The sequence below is a fragment of the Henckelia pumila genome, chromosome 3 (genome assembly GCF_033568475.1).
Source record: "Henckelia pumila isolate YLH828 chromosome 3, ASM3356847v2, whole genome shotgun sequence".
Taxonomy (NCBI): Eukaryota; Viridiplantae; Streptophyta; class Magnoliopsida; order Lamiales; family Gesneriaceae; genus Henckelia; species Henckelia pumila.
Genome location: NC_133122.1, coordinates 31,200,353 through 31,212,620, shown reverse-complemented (window position 1 = coordinate 31,212,620; position 12,268 = coordinate 31,200,353). Strand labels below are relative to the sequence as shown.

The 12,268-nt window shown below is 35.5% G+C and overlaps 2 protein-coding genes across 5 annotated transcripts; one reads left to right on the top strand and one right to left on the bottom strand.

Moving 5' to 3' along the window:
* Positions 1-1,465: 1,465 nt before the first annotated feature.
* LOC140892536 (uncharacterized) lies at positions 1,466-2,778 on the top strand. Its single transcript, XM_073301459.1, has 2 exons — positions 1,466-1,749; positions 1,926-2,778. The coding sequence occupies exons 1-2, from the start codon at positions 1,630-1,632 to the stop codon at positions 2,553-2,555; spliced, it is 750 nt and encodes a 249-aa protein (XP_073157560.1). The 5' UTR covers positions 1,466-1,629; the 3' UTR covers positions 2,556-2,778.
* Positions 2,779-3,543: 765 nt separating this feature from the next.
* On the bottom strand, positions 3,544-6,946 carry LOC140890489 (thioredoxin-like fold domain-containing protein MRL7L, chloroplastic). 4 transcript variants are annotated; one of them, XM_073298322.1, is made up of 7 exons: positions 6,713-6,946; positions 6,402-6,492; positions 6,065-6,265; positions 5,452-5,975; positions 4,505-4,586; positions 4,319-4,430; positions 3,544-4,242 (listed from the first exon to the last, which is right to left on the bottom strand). In XM_073298322.1, exons 3-7 carry the CDS (start codon positions 6,260-6,262, stop codon positions 4,109-4,111), a joined length of 1,050 nt encoding a protein of 349 aa, XP_073154423.1. In that variant the 5' UTR covers positions 6,263-6,265; positions 6,402-6,492; positions 6,713-6,946; the 3' UTR covers positions 3,544-4,108. The 4 variants fall into 4 exon arrangements, with proteins under 4 accessions (XP_073154423.1, XP_073154426.1, XP_073154427.1 ...); XM_073298325.1 differs by having other exon boundaries at positions 6,402-6,500; positions 6,715-6,946; XM_073298326.1 differs by lacking the exon at positions 6,402-6,492 and having other exon boundaries at positions 6,733-6,946.
* Positions 6,947-12,268: the final 5,322 nt, after the last annotated feature.

Genomic DNA, 12,268 nt, shown 5'->3' with positions numbered 1-12,268 from the left:
CATAATATTTATTTATCACGATACATATTTAATGCGTGTTCGCCACTGCTAGTTAACATCTATCATTCTTTGATGTCTATTTATTTACATAAATGACATTTTTCAAAATAGTTCTCTATCTTCTAATTCTAGACTTTTGCATTTTCCCCCTCAATTAACCATTTATTTTTTCATTTTTTTTATTTTTCATTATAAAAAACAGATTGTATAAACAATCAACACATGCACACGACTACTACACTTAGATATTGTTTGGTTTGATGTATTATTAATTTATGTATAACTTATCTCAATCAATCTCGTATTATTCTCGTCATATTATTTATCAATCTATTAATTATTAATTTTATATCAGTCAAATCAAATAAACTATGATCTATCCATCAAATAAAATAATATATTAACTATTATTTCTTATTTATTTTTAATTATATTATATTACTTATCTATGTATTATTTATTCTATCGCTTAAACCAAACGATGCTTATATTATTTTGTATAAGGTTAAACCTAAGAGAGACAAACAAGCGTCTTGATACGTACTTAGAATTCCAAAATAACCCCTTTTTGTTTCTTTTAGCATAAATTTATTAAAAATAAAAAATTTTAATTTTTGAATTTAATTTTTAATATATAATAGTTGATATTGAATACAACAATGGACCCGTTTAGGGAACCAATCACATAATATTTAAATATTATATGTTTATATTTGAAATTTCTTTTTTTTTTTAATACATAAACTTCAAAATAGTATTTTGTAAAAAAAAAACAATAAAATAATTTATTTGACAAAATTCCGAACATGAAAAAAAATATCAGGATATCTGTCGGGATCCCGAATATTTGAATTGTGACATTTTTCGGGTACGTGATTGAGAGAAAAAAATAGGTTTTTGATTCTTATCGAGACAAGAATTAAACAGATGAGTTACGGGACGGGTCTTTACTCAATCCCAACCCTAGCTATGACCTCATTTTTTTCCTCATTCGATGGCTTATTTATGAAAATAACCCATTTGTAAAATTGATGTAAATTTATTACTCTTCGATGACAATTTATTTACAAAGACGACATTTTTCAAAATTGTTCTTTATCTTCTATTTTTACATCAAGGCTTTTGCATTTTTGCCCCTCATTATTCTTTTTGGTTTTCATTATATAAACCGAATTTTACAAGTACGCAGCACATATACGCAAATACTAATCTAATATTATTTTGTATATTAAGGTTAAACCTAAGAGAGACAAACAAGTGGCTTCGTATGCATTTAGAATCCCAAAATAGCAAGTTTTTGTTTTTTTCAGCATAAAATTTGTTAAAAGTCAGAAATTTTTAAATTTGATTTTTAAATTTTTTATAAACGAGAATATTTATACAAACACGTGTCGTGTGACGCCGGTTCCAAACATCCAAGATAAGTTTTGTCATTTGGTTGAGATTGAGTACAAAATGGACCCCCCAATCACATAATGTGGGGGAGCCGTCGAGAGGTGGCGGGCGGCCCAACGTCTTCGTTTATCTTGGGATTCGATCATTTTCTGGAATCTGCCTTAGTGACATCACCATTTCATCTCATGCTATAATAATGTCAACAGCAGATTTTCTGGAATCTGCCATGGTGAGATGGAGTCAACAGATAAGGTGGAGATAGCAAAGCAAGCGATTAAAGATATGATGGAGGAGCATCGGGTCTCCGACCAAAAACCCACTGCCAAACACCTTCTCGCCAAGCTGCTTTCTCAGGTGCCCACTCTGTTATTATCTTTGCAAGAATTTTTTGGGTTTCTTGAGTTCGAATCTTAGCTTAATTGTATTGGTATTCCAAGAACTTGAATCGTGTACATGGGAATGACATCGGTGTTCTGCGGCTTTGTTAAAGATTGATTCTTTTTATGAATTTTTTGTTATTGAAAAAACAGTTGGCTTCATTGCAAGAAGAAGATGTTGAGAAGTTGTGTCAGGAAGTGGATGGAACAGAAGAGAAGCCGAAAGAACAGTGGGATTCATTGCAAGAAGAAGAAGATGTTGAGTGGGATCCATTGCAAGAAGAAGGTTTTGAGAAATTGTGTCCGGAAGCGGATGGAACAGAAGAGAAGCCGAAAGAACAGTTGGATTCATTGCAAGAAGAAGATGTTGAGAGATTGAGTCCAGAAGTGGATAGAACAGAAGAGGAGCCAAAAGAACAGTTGAATTCTTTGCAAGAAGAAGATGCGGAAGTGGATAGATCAGAAGAGATAATCAAAGAGATGAGGAATGTAAAGAGGCAGAATCTGATCACTCACTGCCTTTTGTCGACCATGATACTGCTCACTGCAGCTTGGCAAATATCAGAGGTGTCTCTGTTACTGAAACTCAGGAGTGGATTGAAAAACCCTTTTAGTTTCTTTGGTGGAATCCTAAAAAATATAATCTTGAAAGGGGCCAGATCCGAAGACGACGACCAACAGTCGTCTGCCAAGCAAAAACCTGTTAGCAATCCACCCTTGATCAAGCTTCCTGATCTTCACCTCATGGATTGGCCAATCTTCGATTCTAGTGATGGAGAATGAGGCCATTTCCGCTGTTACCCAACCACAAGTATACAACACAAACATAAGAGGAACCAAAAAGTCTTCCATGGGTTCGAGAGACCGGTTTCGTTGAGCTGGATTGGCCAATCTTCGAATCATCATCAGAAGGATATCGGAAGATTTGTTGGGCGATTTCTTTAATGAAGTTTGTTCAAGATAAAATCTTATTGCTTTTGGGAAAGAATTTGCTTGATTTTCGCGTTCTTTGGTGTCTTCTTTCAGAATAAGAGAACATATTGCAAACCAGATAATTGGATTTGAAGTATAGCTTATAGAAGAACATTTGCAAAATAAAGATTGGATTTGGAAAATATTACAAATCAAGCGACTAGAATTGCAGTGAAATTTTTCAAGATATAGGATTTGAATTTTATTTATTGCCACTGGTTCGAGCATTTACAGAATTATTAACATACTGTAGAGGAGTTCCGTTTCAGAGGGTATTTTGATTAGATTTGGGGATTTCAGAGTCAAATCTTGGCAGATTCTGTTTGCATTGAACAAAGTTGCAGAATCTGCGAACAAGAACTCAACCCAGAATTGACCCTTGAATCTCTTTAAAAAAAGAAAATTGCTGTCTTTACATTGTAGAATTTTTAGTGTAGAGCTGTCGGGGATATTCAATGCCATTAGGTACTTACTCCATCTATATATTTTTTTTTGGAGAAGCAAAGTAATTTTTCGGAACAGGACGATCCACGAACCAAAGGGATATTGAGAAAATGGGTTTGAAGACGACTAATGCTCGCCGTGGGAAGATCAAGATCTACTTACCGTGTTAATCCTGGATGTGCAAAGGGTTGAGAAGTCGTCAATGTGACAATGTCCAAGTCCGTTCATGATTGTAAGTTGTAGAGCCTAAATATTGTCATAAAATGCTTAGAAATAAAACTTTAATTATGGTACTAATGCAGACAGCACACTCAAACACACTCAAAAGGGTAACTGCTGGGCTTAGTAATTCAGATGAAGCAAAATGGTGGCGGCACCTTTCAATGGATAGTATTGTCAAATACTAAAGTCACCAGCATGGCAAATAAAAGCTACTTCAGTAAAAATCATAAGCTACTTCGGCAGATGAACAATCTTGTAATTTACATATTTCTAAATAATTTTTTCATAAACTTGATATAGAGGAAGACGTTAAACTCTCCAGAAGTTCCAACACAGAGCAACTCAAATCTGGCATCCTCGATGGATCTTCTTGCAGTCATAATTCCACCCACACCAGCAACATAACCCTTCGTGGCATCATCGCATTGCACTCGAAGTAAGAAAAAGATTGGTATTTTCAACTCTTCTAATGGCTAATATAGGAGACAGTTGCCTTCTGTTGCACAGATATAACAAGGTTTCTGGAAAACTTGTAGCACTGAAATTTCAAGAGATCAAGAATATAGTTTATAAGCACCGCTAGCAAATCATTTCACCATATTGAATAGAAACAATAGTCAAGATAATATCAGCTGTCCATCGTGTCGTTTTTCAATGGGATTCACAAGACGCTAGAACACAAGGAATTGCTTCTTCATTCATTGTTCACTAGTCATTTGAACGGAAGGAATCACTTCTTCATTGTTCACAATGCTGCTCAGACAAGATGGTTTGGCCGCTCCAAAATAGAAGAATGCCATTATCTTTGATAACTCATCAGCTGTTCGAATTGCTATAGCAAAAGATAGAAGATTAACGTTCAGGTTCATAGCAAAAAGCAACCAAGTGCTTCAATATGGAAGATTTACCTTTCTCCCGGTACAAAATTTTTCCTGATTTAGTGAAAATGAGTTCTGGGAAGATAGAGACTTGTAATGCAGAGACCAAATTAAGTTCCACAACAGCATCGATTGCAACACACTGTTTTTCTATTGCTGATTAGTAGCTGGCAGAGAGGAAGATGCAAGTGTTGATCAGTGGAAAAGTGTGCTTACTCTAGGTGATGGTAGCTGGCAGTTCCATATGATGTGCACTGCCTTTTCTAATTCATTTCGGATCCTTTCATTATCCTTCGGTCTGCAGACATTTTTTTACAAGAATTAGTGAAAATATAGAATTGCACACGGATGATGCAATCTGTCATATAAGAAACACAAAGATTTAAATTTACATCCCACGTGCATCATTAATTGTCACATTTTTAAAGTGTCATTGTTGACTTAAACTAACATAAATTGACATCCAACTAGTAGTTAGCTAAATGGGATCCCTTTAGGCCATTTTTTCATAAATGGTCTGGAAAAGTGGATTTCAATTCAAACCTCATATTCAATGAGTATATTTGGGCACAGAGTTCCCATAGGCATTTCAAATTCATTTCTTTGTCAGTCATATTGCATGTACTTTAAAATATCAAAATTACTCAACTACATGTCATTTCAAATCAAGTGATTTTCAAATATATTAATTTCAAAATTTCTTTCAAATCCAACATACATGCTTCCAAATACAGCTTAATGGTATTTGCCTTGTTGTCAGACTGCGAGTCTGAAACTCAAGACTTTGTATCGTCTCATGGTTGCATTTACTTCCTCCTTTCCTTTGAAGATGTTTTCTTCCTCCTTTCCAAGCTGCAGCTTTCAAATTTTTCTAATTCTCTCTTATTCAGTTTCTGTAAATTTACATTTTTTGCGTCACTCACCACGAAAGCCATATTCAATACAAATATTTTTTTGGATGAATATCCGTTACAAAATATCTTAAAATTACTACTGCATGACATTTAACTTAACTTTTGCGAATAAAGATTCACTTCACCCAACTAATTTTGGATATCAGCTTTTCTAGCGCATCCTTAAAATCAATTCTACTAAAAAGTCCAAAACAAGAGTGCAAGACCAAACATTTGCTAGGAAAAGTGTAAGAGAGTTTGAGAGCAAACCTTTTGTACCGATTATGCACAAGAACGACTAATGGACTGATGTCCTTGAAAACAGCTTCTTCCCATTCTGCAGTGGTAATGTCTTTTATAGGACGAATATAATCATCATCTTGCCATACTGTTTCTTTTTCATTATCAATATTCTCATCATCATCCTTCTTGACATTCTTGATGCTGATCTTGTTGAAGAACTGATTCAGATTAAAGCCCCACCCATCAGCGTCCTCTGGCCAGTCTGGATCATCCTCTTCAACAACAAGAGGATATTCAGCCAAAAGTTTCTGCATCTTTCTCCTCTTCTCGACAAGATCCGTCTCTTCTTCCACATCAGGAATCTTACCAATGACTTCCCTAATCTTTCGCCTCCATTCTTTCCGCTCGTCTTCATCCATAGCAAAGGAATCATCATTTCCGTCCTCCTCGCTCCCACTAGATTCATCTCCTTCCTCTTCCTCCCCTCCACCGAGCCTAAGCAATTGTTCTATTTTCGAAACTTCAATGCCACTTCTTTTTCTGCCATCACCCTGTCTTAACAATCCAAAACAGAGTCCATGTATGCTAATAGGTAGAATAAGGGGAAACAAAGGAGTAAAAGGGAGATGAAAAAAGATACCCTTCGAGGTGAACCCATAAGCTTTTTTGTAAATAAGCCTCCAAAAGGCTTCATTCTATGGTAGGAAACTACATTGTTTATTTGCCTCTTCCTCGACCTAAGAGGTGCACGGAAAACCGAACGAGAATCCATCTCATGCACTTCTTTCACAGAAGTGAAGAGAGCTTGTGGCCTTGAAGCATATGGAAGCAATTCCATTTCCTAGATATTCAATCAAACTGAAACTCTAAGGTCCCCGTACTTCATGAATTATAACTAGAAAAGAATTGTATTAAGTGTGAATCCAATCTAAGGAAAAAAAACTAAAAAGATATGACCTTTTCAGCAAAAAAATTACCTCAGCAGTCAGGACTCCAACTATATTTCTACAATTTCCAATTTCCAATTCATTCGTGAGGACCCTTTTAGTAACAGAATAGTCAATGATGCTCCGTCACTCAATAGAAATTACTCTTTATCACAAGAGTAACAGCCAACTCAAGCATAAAAGACAAGCAATAATATCACAAGTGGCATCAGTTACACAAAAGTTTATGGTTAAAACGAGATACCCAATTCAGAATTTAACAGAAAGAAACAATAAAAAATTCTCAAACATGAAAGATGCATTAGCAACAAGACCCATCGAACGAATCAGTGCACACACACACATCAAATATAGCTCTTGCCTAAAGCGGTTAGATTACGGACCCGCCGACGTCGCGCTAGAACTCCGCCTCCAAGGCCGCCGATAAATCAACACCTGATACTAGCCATTTCTGACTTAGAACCACCTCCCTACCGCCAGTAGCTTCAGAACGCGGCGAAGTTGTGTAGAAGAACGAGGCAGCGTGGGACTGGATAAGGCTTCAATCAGCAACATAATTAATTACATGATTAACCCTCAAGGGCAGAGGTGTCACAATGGGCAATGTCAGCTGGGTTGGCCCGCTTTGCCATACAAAATATGTTTCCGTAATGATAGGTTGTTGTGGGTTGTGAGTTGGTCTGTCAAAACCCGTCAAATTACACATAGACCGACTAGATTGGCCTGTCTTGCCACCTAAAATAGGTGTGTTAAGTTGATATTTTCCCAACCCGTCTGAAAGATGGGCCGATCCGTCTAATGGTGGGTTGCAATGGGTTATGGATAACCCGCTACACTGGCCCGTTTTGAAAAATTTACTTAGGCCCAAATAAGTTAATTAAATGACATTGCAAATATCCTTTTTTTTCTCATTAATAACAATATTTAGTTAAAATATAAACCAAATATATAAATTTATTTCTAAAATAAAAAGGAAATAATGGAAGCATGCTTTCTTTTAAAGTTGTACATATGTTTGGTGCACATACATTTTTAAATAAACTTACTCAATCATTCATTTTTGGAATAAAGTGTGAGAAAATAAACCCTGCTCAATCCTTAGTATTAATAATCCATCTTTTAAACATTTCTATTTTATCCAAAATTGACATTTAGCCTAGACACCAAAAGCCCAAAGAAAAGATGGTTAATATTGTAATTATAATTTGTTAGAAGGATAATTTAGGCAAAGATGAAAAGATTCTTAATTTATCCCACCCACAAAATTTATGCCAAAAACAATACTATTTTATTACCCCACATTATATTTCTCCATCAATCATTTTTTTTATCTTTTATTTATTAACTATTTAATGATCTCATCGTCCGAATCAAACGCACCGTGCGCATCTTCGTCATCCTCCCAAAGAGTTGTTTGTTAGAAAGTTAAGTTTTGGTGATGTCCTGAAATTTGGCCTAAAGAAACTCAATAGATATTAGAAAATAAAAGACTTTAGCTCACTCGATCGATAACTTTAATAGAAGCTAAGATGTTAAAATCAGCATTCAAAATAAAATTCAGCAGATACCCACAAAAACAGTAGAAATGTCAAGTTACATATTTCAAAAGACGCCTTAAATTACAATAGACTTTCTATTACCTAGTTTTCAGCAAACACTAAAACCAGTAGAACCTATGGTACAAATTTCAGTAGACAACTAGTTGACAATTCGAATATGATTTTATCATCTTTTGATCAGAGAATTTTTTTCTAACTTTCAAAGATTTATAGTAGTTCTTTGCTATAAGTACAAGTCATTTAATAAAATATACTATATTAATTAATGCACTTACAATGTTTTAGTACAAGATAAATTACTAGCCATGCGAATTGAAGACAGTTTATAAAAGACTCATTCCTGAACAAGAAGACTACTAAATCCGTGAACAATTTGTTAAGCAATTCACAAAGCATTACAACATATTCAACACACGCCTAAAAACTATCTAGATCGAGAGGAGCGTTTGTGTTTTACATTATTCACCATACACTTTGTATTGTTTCTATTGTTCAAGTATGAGTATACTTGTAATATGTGTAAAGAGTCTATCCTATATATAACTTTTAGTTTTGTTTATTGTATTGAAGTTTGAGAGCTATGAGTTTCAATAGGTAAGAGTAAGTCCTGTTGAGTAGCGTTTGTTCAAATAGTTGTATGAATAAAGTCTTGCAGGGATATCTTCTGAAAACAGAAGAAGAGTAGACACGTACAAAAAGGATTTTTTTTTTTGAACTTCTATAAACAAGACTTGTGTTCTTATATTTTATATGTTGCAACTGCTTTTCGTTTCATTGAGTTTCTGTGGATCATATTACGTACTTACTTTTAAGTGTTTTGCTACACTCAGAAGCTCAAGATCATTTATTAACTACTAAGGGAGTGTTTTGGAGAGCTTTTGCTTATTTAAAAGTGCTTCTTGTAGAGCTTATTTAAAAGTTGATGAGAAGCTAAAACATGTAGTGTTTGAAAATAGAAGTTTAAAGGTGCTACAAGCTTAAATTTAGTATTTGGTGAATAATTGTTTCTAAACTTAATTTTTTACTTAAATGGCAATCATACCCTTTTTAATTAATAATTTAATTTTTGATTCTCACATCATAAAAAATATGTTTATATACTATTATTACATTATTTTTGTATCAAAAATATTTTATTTTTTATAACATTAATGCTTTACAAAATATATAATATTAATAAAAATAAAAATATAAAAAATTATAATATTTGTATAAATATAAAAGATATCTATAGAAAATCCAAGGAAATGCAAATATAAAAATATACAAGATATCTACAAAAAAACTCCAAGGAAATGCAATATTTTTTGGAAAAAATAACAATGTAAAATTTTGAAAAAAACCTAAATTAGTTAAACAACATTTTATAATTAAAAAAACTGAATATTCAAAACTAGAAGAAACCAAACTAGAAGAAATTTCTCATTTTGCCCTTATTTAATGAACTTTTAATAAAATAAAATAATTATATAATTAGTTAATAATATGAATTTAATATGGATAAATTGTTAAAATAGTAGGATATATGATATTTAATATGAAAACTAGACTTGTAATTGAGATAAATAAAAAAATTAATGTAATTTAATTAATAAGTGAGACATAGAGAGTGTTGGGATCGGTTCAGAGGGTAGAGGGGGGGTGAATACACTCTGAAACTTTTCTTCTTCTTCTTTAAAATGATCAAGTGAGGTTTAGTTCACTTAATCTGTTTTCTCAACTTCTAAAACGGTTTGAACAACTTAAATAGTGCGAAAATAGTTCAGAGGTTTTAGTGATGCAAAGTTAATAATGCAATGTATGAGCAGAATGTAAGATAAATAGCAGTAAAGACTAAGGCACGATTTATGGAAGTTCGAAAGCTTAATCCTTCTACGTCTCCCCTTCTTCCACTTAGGAAGGAATTCACTAGAAGACTTTGGTTATTACAACGTCTTGTAATACACCCACTTCAGACTTAGGACTTATCCAATGCCTAATCCGAAACTCCTAGATTTACACAGATAAGATTCTCAGTTCTTATCAGACTGGTGGAAGCTTTCAGAGTAGCTTCAATTCTCTTCAACAATGAGTATAGTTGAGTTGAGCTTCTCAAACTGCAGAGCGGTCGAGAGGCTTGAAAACCCTAGGATGATCCTTGACGATCAGATATGTGAACTGTAGGCGAGGGTTTATTTGAGCAGCAAAACGAATGATCTTGTAAGTGTGCTCAAGTATATCAGATGAGGACTTCTGATATTATTCAAGTGATTGAGTTGATTTGAGATTTTTCTGAATTGCTTGTCTCTCTTTTGTTTTTTGTTTCGTTGTTGTCACTTCTTGAGCAATCTTCCCTTTATATAGGTCAATCATCAACGTCTTTATTTTGAACGTTCTGATGCTGCATTGAATGCACATTTAATGCTCATAAATGCATTGATGATTCTGCATGAAGATCGTACACTGCAGACAACTTCCAGGGTCCAAAACTGGAATAAACGGTCGAATGCTTTATCTGTAGTCATTCTGTGTTTTTGCCATTTTGGTGCAACCTGTTGTCTTGATTGCAGGAGTCAACATATCTTCTGACACGCCGGTTCTGCTTTTAATAAAAGATCTTGCAAAGAACATCTTGTCACAGGTACTTGTCTTGAGATATCCTGAAAAGCAGTTGGCATTCTACCTGTAGAGATATTTGTCCTCTGCTGGTTTGAATAACCAGTCGATAAGCTTGTGACTTCAACCGGTCGAGAGACAAAGGCGGTTGACAAGCTTCTGGTAGATAGATTTATCCTCTGCTGGTTTTGATAGCCAGTCGATAGGCTTGTGACTTCAGCCGGTCGAGAGCAAAGGCGGTTGACAAGCTTCCGGTAGAAGTTATAGTAGATTCCTGAAATACAATGGTTGGCAGCACATTCTTATACAATGAGTTGTTGTTTGTTATCACCAAAATATCGGATTCAACAATTTCCCCCTTTTTGGTGATGACAAAACTTAAGTGCTCCAAGAACAATATGAAAGCATTAAAATGAACTTCATTGAGAGAATGAATTTCATTAAGTACAATAAGCATTTTTATTACACCTACAGAAAAAAAATGCAGCTGCGATAAGTAAAGAAGAGATAAGTTGTTCATCTTTTGAACCAACTGGCTCCTCCTGACCTATCGCCTTCTCTTCTTCTTCTGTCGGCTTCTTCTTTTCTTCTGGACTCTTCTTCACGTCTTCTTGCCTCTGCTGCTCTACGTTGCTCTTCTTCCCCCTTTTTGGCATCACCTTGGTTGAGTCGAAGGATGACCTCAGTGAGTTGAGTGCCAAGGCAGGCTTGCATAGTGTCTATTTTTGCATCGATTTGAGCAAGTAGAGTGGCTTGCATAGTGTCCATCCGATCATTCAACTGCTTATGAAGGCGGTTTTCGGATCGGATAACTTGTTCGGAGACGGTAGAGAGCGTGTTGATTTGAGTGCGATGATGATTAGTGATCTCTGTGGACAGACGAGCAAGGTCTCGAGACACGGTCTCGAAATGCCGAATCATCGTTTGGCGTGAATTATCGACTGATAAGGATGAGTTTGTTATGTCTTGAGAGAAGGACCTAACCGTTTGCATGAGCTCATGAAGTCGATTTATCAAGGTATGATCTAGAGCTGCGGCCATGGCTTCAATTAAAGAATCATCAGTCTGAAGCATTTGCCCTTCTGGGTCATTTCTTGGTGAAACCGGGCTAGACTCACGATGATGTGGTGCGGGTGAACTGGCTGGAGAGCTACCCGATGGACCTTCCAATAATGGTACAGTTGGAGATGTAATAGTTTCGACTGCAGCCAATATGGTTGGTGGAGTACCAGGATCAGCACTTGGTTCATCCATAATGAGATCTTCCATAAACTTTTCAGTAGATGGAGACGGTTGAAGTGCTGGATCAACATCAGTCACTTGCTGTTCTGGAGATGCAGGTGATACAATAGTGCTTGATATCTCTGTTGGGGGCACTGTTGCTTCACTACTGCAAGGAGCCTCTGTCACAGAGGTGACAGGTATCTCTTGTGCAACCACTTCTAAAACATCTTGTGAATGACCGGGAGAAGTGTGAGCGGTCGTCACTGGAGAGGAGTGAGCAATCACAACTGCTTCCGGTTGAGTAACTGCTTGGACTACGATTGAGGAGGGGTCGACCGATGAAGATGCTGCCACACTCGATCTTAGAGCAGATGATTGAAAGAGGTCAGCAGTGATGAGATCGGTCAGAATCCCATCTGAAGAGGGGAGAGCATAGACGTCTTCTTCACCCTGATCTTGAGTGAGAAAGGTTTTCATCATCACTTGTGCTTCCAGCACATAAGCTTGTAAACAGGCTGC